Below are 12,443 nucleotides of genomic sequence, written 5' to 3'. Positions count from 1 at the left end.
AGAGAGAGAGATTGACCAGGAGTGTATATGTGAGTGAGGAGGAAGTTAAGGATGAGATGGAGGGATGGGATAGAGTTATGTGAGTTGAGATGAGGATGAGATAGAGGGATGAGATGGAGAGGTATGTGAGTGAGGAGGAGGCTGAGGATAAGATGGATGGATAGGATGGAGAGTTGGAGTGAGGAGGAGGTTGATGATGAGATGGATGGATGGGATGGAGAGGTATGTGAGTGAGGAGGAGATGGAGGGATGGGATGGAGAGGTATATGAGTAAGGGTGGTGTGAGTTGGAGAGAGGGCAACTTGATGGTGGAAGCAGAGTTACATAGAGGTGATCTGTTTGTGGCTGCCCCTTCTGGAATTAAGGCATCTGGATATAGATATAGATGGTATTTGTGCAACCTCTGTCAATGCAGAATAGTCTTAATAAACCAACATCAGACTGAAAGGATTATGGGGAAGTGCATAGTGTAAACCTGCATCATCTTTATTCCTCTGCAAACCATCCTCCCACAACACCATCCCTTCCCATATAACTAATTCCCTACGCTATCGCTCCACCTCGGTCATATTTTATCACCTCTTCCTTTGGCCTGTTAGTTAATCTTGCTCTTCCCTAACTCAGTGCAGCTACATTTCCTTTTGTTTTGCCATGATGCCACCTGTGATAATACATGTTTAATCAGCAAACGAATTCAGAAAATGATTCATATGATAACTTTGGCTTCAGGTAAGGCATTATTGAGCATATTTTTTAGTGGCCAGAGCAGCTTAATGGGTATCATCATGGACAGCATTATCCAGGGCTTTTGTGGATAAAAGTTTCCTTCAAAAACCCAGATGCATTGAATCTGTGCTTTTCACCGTCTCACTTTTGTAATAAAAATTTGTTAGCTGTGGTAATGGCCTTTGTATGTGTGGGAATTTTGTGGTTGTTTGGTGAGGTACAGTGCTGGGGTGATGTTATGGTTTTTGTTTCATTATGCAGTGTTATATGCTGTTGTACATTTAGAAATAGGAGGCTCTAGCTCCAGCCAGTCAAGGTGGTTGGTAGAGATTGTTAGAGAAATGCTTTGATCATAATCTCATTGGTTGAGGATGAGCCCTGACACCTTGTTTCCTTGTGTATGCTTATATGCTGAAAAGCATCAGGAAAAGTACCTTGAGATGGTTTAGCCATGTGAAGAGAATGGAAAATGAGGGACTGACTGATAGAATGAATGTTTTGGTTGGAGAGGTATGAGTGAGGGAAGTGGGAACTGGAGAGAGGGCAGCCTGATCTGGAGGACAGGGTGACACAGATGCATTTTTGTTTGTAGTCACGCCTTGTAGGTTAAGGTGTCTGAATAGATGTTTATGCAAACTGTGTCCATGTTATGAACATGTAAATAACATGCAAGTGGATATCAGTACTGAGATGCAAATGTAAAAAAGCACTAAAGAACAGGTGCTAATACGAGGAAAGAATTATACCCACGTACTGAAAAGTGGATACAGTTGTGGATACAACAGTTTCAGTTTGACATTGATTCTCTTAACTCATTTCAATGTATATATATGTATAGTTCTCTTATTTGAACACTCACAGCATTGCATAATCAAGTTCTGTATTAGTAAGCAAGTCAATGAGAATATGGCTGCTTGAGTCTTGACAAAGTACTTTTTGTGTTTGTGATACTCTAATAGACACCTAATGCAGGATTTTCTTTTACAGGTTGCTCAAGATGCTGTTTGGAGGGTAACAAGCAAAGTGTCAGCAGTGGGTGGCCGGCCCCTGTCACGTCCCCTCCCTTTCCCCCCTTCACTGTGCCCCCCCTCCGGCCCCACTGGACTTCTCCCCTTCCTCTTTACCATCACCAAAATGAATCCCAATCCCACGTCAAGCTAAGCAGCTCTGAAACATGACTACTGGCTGGGAGTTAATCTGTCGTATCTGGTGAAATCTGTGTACGAGAAAAATATTAAGTACCTTTTAGCAACGAGCGGCTCAGTAACATGAAAGCTATCTTGTGTTCAAGCAATTATTTTTAGTGATAGAAACTTGAGGTAACAAGGAACGTGGGAACATGAAAGCTTGCTGGTATATAAGCCACTGTTTTTAGTGATAAAGACTCAAAGAATCCATCGTTGAGACTTAATGGTGTAGTGTTGTGGCTGTGTACGGTGTTGCCCCAGCAAGAGACTGGGCCTGGCGGGTGATAAAGCGGGTGATATAGTGATACCGGTACAGTGGTGAAATGCAGGCGATACCCTAAGCAACCATGGGTGAGGGTGTGAGGGTAGCGACGCACACATGATGGGTGATTGGCGCAGTGAGTGAGGTGCCTCCCGGAGCCAGGGTGAGGGAAGGCATGGCAAGGCGTGGAGGGGACGCGGCGCGGCAGGTGGTTGTGTCGGTGGTGGGGGTGTCGGGAGGGGAGAGGGAGAAGGGGGTGACCGGCCTTGGAAAGTCCTGCCTCTGCAACCGCTTCACTAGACCTCAGGCGGACCAGTACCATGTTGACCACATCTCCGTCCTCTCTCAGGTAACTACCATTGTAACCTATTTCTCATCACATCTGGTCACTTTCTCTGTCATTTATATTATCCGGTCACCATCCATTTCTTTACCTATCTTCACATGCTGGCAGTCCCCCCCCCACACACACACACACGCGCATACACCTGAAGTCACGCTATGATCTCGTCCCAAGTCTTTTCCAGTCTTCCTCTCACAGCTCTACATTCAGCATTCACACCCCTCACCTTCTGCACCCAGTTGCCATCCTCCATCCTCTCCACTTCCAGAACCATCTCAATATACTCCTTCTCATCACAGCACTTAATACATTCAAGTCCATTCCTTTTCTTCAACTCCTCATTTGTAATCCAACTTATTGACCTGAAAATCATAGCTCCATTCAATAATACGTGCATGTTATTTTCACTGTAAGTGAAATGTAGCCAATAATTTTAATGTATACTGGTACTGGTAGGTGTTTCTTTGTTTACATGTAGAAGTTACTTTACCAAATTATCAAGGGTCTTCTGTGCTTTACATAATAATGTAGTGTGACAGTGAACTGTGTAGATTGTACTTTGCCAGAGCTAGTGAAAAACATAGCATCTGTATGTGTCTGGTTTCAGAATGATGTGAGTAATTCAGATGAATTAATTATACCCACATACTGCTCTTGTATTTTGCATTTATTGGAAAGACACAACAGTTTTGATGTGACAGTGTGGAGGGGTTCAAGCTTGATCAGCATTTAGGTGTTCTCACAGTGGACACAAGTTATGTTTGTGGGTATGGATTCATTCATAACTACTGTATTATAATAATAATAATTTTGTATGGCTCATAATGGTAGGTATTTTATCTTGTACGTGTTTGTCTCCACAGACGGACTTCAGTGGTCGTGTGGTAAACAACGACCACTTCTTATACTGGGGGGAGACTGTCCGCACAACTGAAGATGCACTGGATTTCACCTTCCAGGTCATCGAGCAGACAGAGTTCATTGATGATGCTTCTTTTATGCCATTCAAAGGTTAGTTCCCATCATTTATTGTTGTTGAAGTTCAGTACTGTACTGCCTCTTACCGAAGGAGTGGTGGAGTGGAAATAGCAGTGGATTTCAGATTGTTGGGTAGTGGTTTCAGTGTTTGTTGTTGTTGGGATGAGTTTGGGGATTTAATGTTGACAGTCTATCCACATTATCTCACTCTTGTATAAAACCATTCTCATGTATAACATAGCATCAGATCAGCATATGATACTCCTTGTCAGTAAAAGTGGTTGGTGTTTGTATATGGGAGGTGACATGTGAGAGCTACTGGGGATTGACTTTCTCTGTGTGGCATTTGGATTACTGAGCCATGGGAAAAGGTTTCTTAACGTCCGTCCAGAAGGTGGATTGTTTCGTATTGTTTATAAAGACTCGCAACATGCATACATGCATTGGTCACAATCACCTAATGGCAGCTCACCACATTGCTCAGTGTCAAGCAGTGTCTCTGTTCAGTTCCTCATCCCTGAGGTCATTCTCTGACCTTGTCCTAAGTCTTTTTATACCCTGACATGTCTTGGCCTACTCAAGACCATTTAGAAGGTCTGTGATAGGATGTATGGGGTTTACTGTTTTTAGTACTGTAATAGTAACTGAGCATTGAGAACTAGATACTGCAGATTTCATAGCTTAAGTCTTTAAGATTCCTATAACCAAGATGTGTCTTTATGTCAGATATTGTAAATGCTGGCTAGGAGTAATTAAACTGAAGTTTTTTTTTTTTTTTTTTTTTTTTTTTTTTTTTTTTTTTTTAAATGCTTGCTAGGAAAAATTAAACTGAAGTGTTGCCTCCCCCCCCCCCCAAGGCATTCTAGGTATCGTCAGGGCTTGTGTAGCCTTGATGGTGTTTTGAGAAATTCTGTGGATGAACCTTGGTACAATGCTTATTTTACCCCAGCTTGGCCTAAACTTGTCATCTCTGCATCTTGAATGCTGAGCTTTAACAATACAGTAACACTAGACATTGTTGCCAGTCACAGAAGTGTTAAAGAAGGCTTATAGAATCGTAGCCTTGTCTTTTTTCTGCCACTGAACTGTGTGAATAAATCGCAAAAGGATGAAAATCTGGACAGAGTTAAGGCAAAACAAGGATAATTGAATTTTCCCAGCGAGGTCTCTATACTTCTGATGAGGCAGTAATGGATGAAGAAATATATAAAACATTAGTTGCATAATATGTATCGCTTTTAGTACAGTATTTTTCCTGAATGTTAAGCATTGATCATATTTGTTTTTAAATATCCAGTAGGTCTATATGAAACCATCCCTCTTTCATATACTGAAGTTCTGAAGTGAAATACAATATATGGAGTATTGTTACCTGTATACTGGTGTATATGTTTATGTATATGTAGTGTCCATATATCCTGCTGGGTTTACAAACATTGATGTGTAAACATCTTAATATTTGAAAATCTGCTTACTCATTTTTATGCAAGAAACTGCTTTTTATTGTGTTATGATATGCTGTTCACATCATCATCATCTAGACCTTTCCCACCCTTACATGGGTTGAGGTAGAGTCCAGAGAGCCAAAGAAAAAATTGTTAGAGATACTAGGTGCTTTGTGAGGTACTGTAGTAAGCTTTTTACATGCAGTAAATTTTTGTAAACCCAACAAGCCATTTACACACAGTCATGGATGCACTGTATAGTCTGTTTGTAATTGCTAGTGAGAGATCTAAATTTGCATTGTTACATGATATCTATTTTTCTTGCAGCTGGTAAGATGGATCCATATATCAAGCGCTGCTGTGCCACCAAGATTCAGTCGGCAGAGAAACTCATGTACATTTGCAAGAACCAGCTAGGTGAGTTTTAGTTTTATTATTATTATTTTCATGTACCGTATGTATTTTTCAACATCCAGTGTGTATGTATTTTTCAACATCCAGTGTGCCCAAGAATGTTATGGACTGTCAGGGCCAGATCCAGCACTTTAGAAACAGGAGGACATGATTCCTTGCACAGTTATATGCCTTTTAACTCATTTGAACAGTCAGATCGAAACCCAGTTTTATTATAGTTTTAATAATGGAAGTGCAATGATATAGGCTAGCAAGATGTACAGCAATTATTTATTGAATGGTATGTATTTTGGTAAATACAACTGTTCTTTTATTACGAGTAATCACTTGTTGGTCAAAAATAGGGGGTGTATGCCTGGCACACTCCCCTCCAGTTCCATATCTGACTGTGGTATTTTAACCTTTAGTACTTATACCCGGAAGTGAGTAGTTCGGGATTGGCTGAAATTGTTTGGCCATGTGGAGAGAATGGAGAATGAGAAATTGACAAGGAGAGTGTGTGTGAGTGAGGTGGAGGGGGAGAATGATGATGCAGTGGAGGGATGGGATAGAAGGTTATATGAATGAGGGTGATATGAGTTTGAGGGAGGGGATCCTGATGATAGAGGACAAGGTGATATGAAGACAATTTGTTCGTGGTCGTCCTCTCCAGAATTAAGATGTTTGGCAGTGCAGTGGGTACCTATGGAGAGACTGTTATGCGTGCTGTTTTATCACTGAGGAAAGGGTATGAAACGAAAACAAACATAGTAGAGTAACAGTGCAAGAGTTTTTATTTTTTATTTTTTTATGAGCAAATACAGGATTGGATGTTGGATTGATGGATGGAGTAGAGGAAATTTATGAGGAGATGGTCAGGAGGATTGTGTGGCCATGTAATTGTGGGATAGAAGATGAAATTGGGTATAGTGTTGAGAAAAAAGGGGAGAATGTTTGGCAGATGGAGAGAATAAAAGTGGAAGAGCTGAGAATCAAAGCAGTGGTAGATCAATTAGAATGGAAGGTAGTGGAGATGTTGCAGACTGTAAATGGGGAAGAGCTTTAAAATATTTGGAGAGTTCATTGCATGGTTGCAGAAAGTATTGATGAGGAATATTATAGCCTTGTTCATCTTAAATGTCGGGACCAACTGCCTAGCCCCGGGCTCCTACACTCCTCATGGGGCAATGTAGGATTGGATGATGGATGGATGGATGTTGTGTATGTCCGGGTGCAAGAGAAATACAGCTTGGTGGGATATTATGAAAATTAAAAGAGGAAGTGGTAGATGCTGGTTTACTTCTGATGTTATGCTGCTCAGGGTTAGCAGCGGGTCACTCACCTTCACTGTATGGATTAAGTAGCCCTGGCCCCAACACTTCTGATGGGGCAATACTGAATTGAATGATGGATGGATGGATGAAAGAACAGAGGAGGGAAAATGGAAGAAGTAGATGGGATTTATGAAAAAGAAAATTGAGGTGAAAGAAAAAGGAAATGTGTTGTAATTAAATGGTTTGTAGAGATAAAATGAAGAAGAAAAACATTAATTAAAGATTTTGAAATAAAATGAGGATAATCTTTGAAATTGGGAAATGTAGAAAAATACAGAAACATAGAAATGAATATGGTAAAAACTATGAAAATGTAGCGGCTGAAAATATAGGATGGTGATAAATGAAAGAACAATAAGGGACAGGTGAGAAATTCTTGGAAAGAGGAGGAGGAGGAAGAAGAAAAAAATGTACCAGTATGAGAATGAGAAGAGCAGAGTGATAGTAAACTTTATTGTGTTTGGTGGTGTACAAAGAAGGACTATGGTGCCTGAGGAGGTGACATTGAATAGATATACAGTAATTATCCAGTTGATCCTTATTTGGTTATCTGATGACCTTCCACCCAGCCTCATCACATGGTGGAATAGAAAGCAGCAAGGATAGTTTGATGATGCCATTTTATGTGAAGCGAATCAGTGAAGAGAAATACAAAAAAATATGTGTGTTGTGGAGTCAGGATTATTGAGGCGTGAATGAATGAATGTGTGGCCTGTTTACGAAGTATGCTTTGATTATGTCTCCCTCTGTCATAATATTCTGTTTCCATGCTTTCTAGACCCTGCTTCACCCCATCCCTATGTGGAAAATAAAAGGTCTAGATGATGATGATGATGATGATGATGATTAGAGAGAGAGAGACTCATAGTATATACAGTACCCTATGTTAATGTTTTTGCTAGTGTGGTAGAGTAACAATTTTGAAGACATAGTTGATGTGTAAATGATAGAGATGATTGTGAAGATGATGATGGTGTTGATGATGATGGTGATGAAAAGTTAAACAGTGGTATAATAAGCCTAACACTTATTTCTCGCACAGGTATAGAGAAGGAGTATGAGCAGCGAGTCTTGCCTGATGGGAAGCTTAACGTGGATGGGTTCCTGTGTGTGTTTGATGTGTCACAGGTCCCAAACAGGTCACTGGAGAGGCAGGTTGACCTTACCGCCTCCATCCTCAATAACTGCCTCAAAACTAAGCGACCGGTTGTGCTGGTAACGACCAAGAATGATGAGGCTAATGAGGTGAGTGTTTAGACCTATACTCTTTTCACTTAACTTGGCCTGGAAAATCATCTTTCCAAAGCTTATTTCACATTGCTCAATGGCAAGGAGGGGAAGGAGGGAGAGGAAAAAAAAAAAGACAGTTCTATGGTTCTGCATCCTGTCCATAGCACCTTTTTGTGACTAGCATCATACTCGAGTACAAGGCTCTTTTTACAACGTAGCGTTCAGAATGGAGTGATGGCAGTTTTAGGCCAAGTTAGGATAAAATTGGTATAGTTGAAATGATTTAAATGTTCTGTGAGGGATTTAGTTTTTCAGTCCCTAAGAGATGAATAGATTTTGTGTGAGTGTGTGTGTGTGAGAGAGAGAGAGAGAGATGTACCGTAATACTGTACCACCAAAGGGAGTAGGTAGGTCATTTATTCTTTAATTGTACAGGACTAATGATATGGTGGCCTAGGTATGGACCTTGATACCTAAATGGGGTAAAACAGGATTGGCTGTTGATAGTAGTAGTATTTCTTGATCCTGCACACCCTCCCTATTAATTGGAAGTAGAGTTGTGATGATGATGATAATGGTCCCCCCCTCCCTCATTTTTTCCTCATACTTTAATTAGTGTACGGTATTGTGTATAATATTAATGCTTCTTTCTTTCTGTGCAGGTGTATGTGAAAGAAGCGGAAAAGTTAGCGAGCAGAAAAGAGTTCAAAGGCAACATTCCGTTAGTGGAAACCTCTGCGCACGAGAATGTGAATGTGGACTGTGCGTTCATGACTCTAGCACACTTGGTGGACCGCAACAGAGGCCGAATCCGAATAGTTCCGTTTTATGAGGCAGCGAGACATAGAAAGGAAATTCTCGATGTAGCAACAGATGCCTTCCAGAGATTAGTTCGCACACATGTTTTGGACTATCGGTCTATATGGGCCTCTACCAGTAAAAAACTTGCTCAAAGTCCCGATTTTATAACCTACGTTGACCTCTTTGGAATGGACCAAGCGGCCAAACTTTTCCGTCGACATGTTAAAAAGTTGAAAGAGGAATACCTCCAGCGGAAAGTGGAGGGATACATGGACCTGCTGCCATCCATACTCCGAGACTTCTTCCCGGACCTACCAAGCTTAGAGGATGGGTGAGTTCTGTGCAAGTGGTTTTTATTGTACTACTTTATTTATGTATGTGTATTTATTTACTTAGCCTATTTATTTATTTGTGGTTGTTCTTCCTCCATCGTCTTTCTGTTTCTGTGTTTTCTGGATCTTACCTCACCCCATGTGGAGGTGGGAAGAAGAGGTCTGGATGATGATGACGATGGTTCTCTGTAGGTTATTTCATGTTTTCTCACTCTGTGTTTTGTGGCTCCTACCTTATTCCATCTCTAGGTGAGAAGAAGCCATGATGATGATGATGATGATGATACTGTAATAGGCCAAATGTATATGAGAAAATGATGTCTGATAATTGCTGATGGTCAGGAGTAGATAAATGTTAGAAGTGAATGGACACATTAAAGGAATTATATATGGTACACTTGATTTGGATTACACCGGTCCTCCTATTGTAACTTTATATTCGATGGACTGGATCACAGATATGCTAAAAATATGATGAAGCTATGTATATTTGGTATGTTGTGTGGGATGGAGCCTAGAGAATGCCAGAGCCTTGACTGATGAGTGAATTGATGTATAACGCATCTGTCTCAGTACTGTTGATAGCTTGTAATTTTTAACTTTCATCCTTGGGTTTTTGGAGTCTGCATACTCTGTTTAAGTACTGTTATAGTCGGGAGTTGGGCTGCTATGATGATGATTTTTATGGTGGTAATGATTATGATGACATGAAGTGTAGGCAGATTTATTTAGTGACCTGTCTGTAACATTAACAACATAGGGTACGGTACCTGGTAGATTTTTTTTATAGCCATGTATTAATTAGGCAATGGCAGTGTTATTGTTTGTTATGAAAGCAGAGTTGTATTTACCAGTGAATGCTTGATACCAATACTGTTTAGCTATTAAAGTTAATGTTATCAATGCACTAAAAGAAATAGCAGTCTGTTTTACATTAGTAGGCTAAGCATAATGTGAACAGCAGGCTACATTTCTTTTCTGTTATCTTTTGCTGGTCGCAGTGTTAACCTTCAGTGTCTGTGCCTCCGTCCCAAAGAATGTTCAGTATGTTCTGAACTGAAGGTGCTCCGTCCCTGAGAATACCGGCGTATTGAATCTGGCAAGATTTGACCGTAGAGTATAATTGCAAGTCACATTATGTGTGTGATTTTGTGTATTGTAGTTTTATTTATAGATTTTTTCCCCATTCTGTGTAAAACTTTTATCATGTGCAGTGTTTACATTGTAGGTGATTAGCTCCCATCAGCTGTAGGATGCAGTACCTGCAGTAGGAATGAAATGTAGGCTAACTGCAGGCCTAGTAACAAACCACAAAATAATAACTCCCAGCAAGAGAATCCAGCCACAGATAGAGTCCAAATCCAGGCTGAGACTGTGTAATGTTGTAAGTTTTGTTACATTTGGACTGTATGTTTCGCCATTATTAGGTGGGAATAATGATGATGATGACGATGAGGAGGAGGAGGAGGAGGATAGGTTGTGTAAGGTGGGGAGATCCAGTAGAGTGACAACACAGCATCATGAGTGAGTCTGAATCAGGCAGATTGGAGAAAATGGAACTTTAGCCTAGTTGATTGATTTTAAAGTGGATTAAGCAGGTGATGAATTGACACCTGAATGAGCCACAGGGAGGGAGACAGGATATTAAAGTGTGTGTTAAAGATGGAAATGTCTGTTCAGGCAAACTTGTTACCATAGCCTATGTATAAAACAAAAAACTACTGGTGTCTGCTTTCCTGTATAGATATGTGGCATGGAGTCAAATATAATTGAATGGAAATGGGTAAAAGTATTGGAAATAAGAATTTAAGGAGTATTGTATATATGGGGTGAGATAGTTTAATAGTGTGTGTAATGCCAAGCTCAGAGAGTAGTGTGAAAATAATTGCAGTATGATGGTAAGGACTTTCCAGGGTGTGTTATATGCTGTTTTGATTATTTGTGAGTCAGTAAACCATCTCCAGATGCACATGTTTAAAGTACGGTACAAGTTTAGATGGCTTAGTTGTACAGATTTTTGAAGACGGCTGTTTGATCCTTCAAATACACTTTAAATAAGTACTGTATATTGCTATGTGTGATGATGATTTGGGACACCACAAAGGATTTTTAGGTAGTCATATAATTTGATTATGACTGCAGATGCCATTTTCTTGAGGCACCAATTACTCATAGGTTTTCTCCATTTATGGCCAAGGTTGTAAGAGTGGCTTGTATTTTTGGTAGTGGGTGATGTAGAGTGCAAACAGTTTACAGTAAAAGTGAATATACATTAGGGGTTTGTGTAGAGCCCCATTTGTCTGTTGTTTTACGTCAAGTTTGTCGTAAAATATCAGGTTTGAGTCGTTGTGGGAGGTGTTGTTTGCGGATGGTCTTGTATTGATTAGTAGAGAGGATGGTGTAGAGTAACTTAGGATATGAAGGAATTATATGCATTTTAGAGGTTGAAAAGGAATGTGGAGAAAAAATATAAGGTTATGGTTGGTGCAAGTGGACAGAGATATGGTGGTGGTGAGTAATTATAGTGGCATTGTAGAGTGTTCAGAAATGGGGTTGGTATAGTGTGTTTAACCTGACAAAAAATCCCAACACTTTTACTTCACTTGAAGGCCATATGTGATCAGATTGGATAGATTATTTGAGTAGTAACCAAGGAGACTTTCATGCCTCATAACTAAAGCTTATTGAACTTCACACAAACATGAGTTAGTATTCAGGCTGTGAAAGTGGCTCAGTTCCATCAGATAAAAGCTGGTTGACCATACTTTGGGGAGTTTTGATGGTGTGAAAGGTTGATTACAAGTTTTAGAAGAAAAGAGGAGAAGAGGTCGGTGAAGCTAGGGAACTGACAAGAGATTGAGCAGACTGGATGAATGTTGTGAGGAGAAGTGCTCGATCAGGGATTTGGCACCTTTTTAACATGGCAGCGTCCGGATTGACTATCGGATACTTTTATGTGAAGCTACAGAACATGGTGAATGTATTTGACGTATCCGATAGAGCCAGGATTCCGGGGGCTTGAATGATGACTGAATGGAAGCATGGCCCATTGGATTTGGCTCTCCCTCTGTGCCAAGGGATCTTTGAATGCGGCATGAATTAGGAGTATAATGCTGTATGGTAGTGAGACCTGGGCAGTAAAGAAAGAGGATATTCGCAGTATCAAACATACAGAAAAGGCATTGATTAGGTGGATGTGCAATGCATCCCTGATTGTGAGGCCTGGGGGGGGGGGGCACTTGGTTTATGATGGAAGAGTTGAGAGGTAGGATGGTACTGGAGTGTATTTGTGTTGTGATGAGGAGAGGTAGATTGTGATGGTTTGGACATGTGGAGAGGATGGGGGATGATAATTGGGCGCAGAAAGTGAGAATTGTTAATGTTGGGGGTAGGGTAGCGAGAGGTAGACAAG

The 12,443-nt window shown here is 40.5% G+C and overlaps 1 protein-coding gene across 1 annotated transcript in view; it reads left to right on the top strand.

Moving 5' to 3' along the window:
* Positions 1-2,350: 2,350 nt before the first annotated feature.
* The window catches only part of RhoGAPp190 (Rho GTPase-activating protein 190), a 134,232-nt gene continuing 124,139 nt past the window's right edge, over positions 2,351-12,443 (top strand). The window contains exons 1-5 of the mRNA XM_080270388.1: positions 2,351-2,524; positions 3,382-3,529; positions 5,269-5,358; positions 7,711-7,913; positions 8,561-9,030. Of these exons, the coding sequence (XP_080126514.1) occupies positions 2,351-2,524; positions 3,382-3,529; positions 5,269-5,358; positions 7,711-7,913; positions 8,561-9,030 (1,085 nt within the window). The remainder of the gene's footprint in view (positions 2,525-3,381; positions 3,530-5,268; positions 5,359-7,710; positions 7,914-8,560; positions 9,031-12,443) is intronic.

The sequence above is a fragment of the Coenobita brevimanus genome, chromosome 40 (genome assembly GCF_032717465.1).
Source record: "Coenobita brevimanus isolate Jiangsu-jjx chromosome 40, ASM3271746v2, whole genome shotgun sequence".
Taxonomy (NCBI): domain Eukaryota; kingdom Metazoa; phylum Arthropoda; class Malacostraca; order Decapoda; family Coenobitidae; genus Coenobita; species Coenobita brevimanus.
The sequence above is the reverse complement of the archived record's forward strand: the minus strand, read 5'-3'. Positions and strand labels throughout refer to the sequence as shown.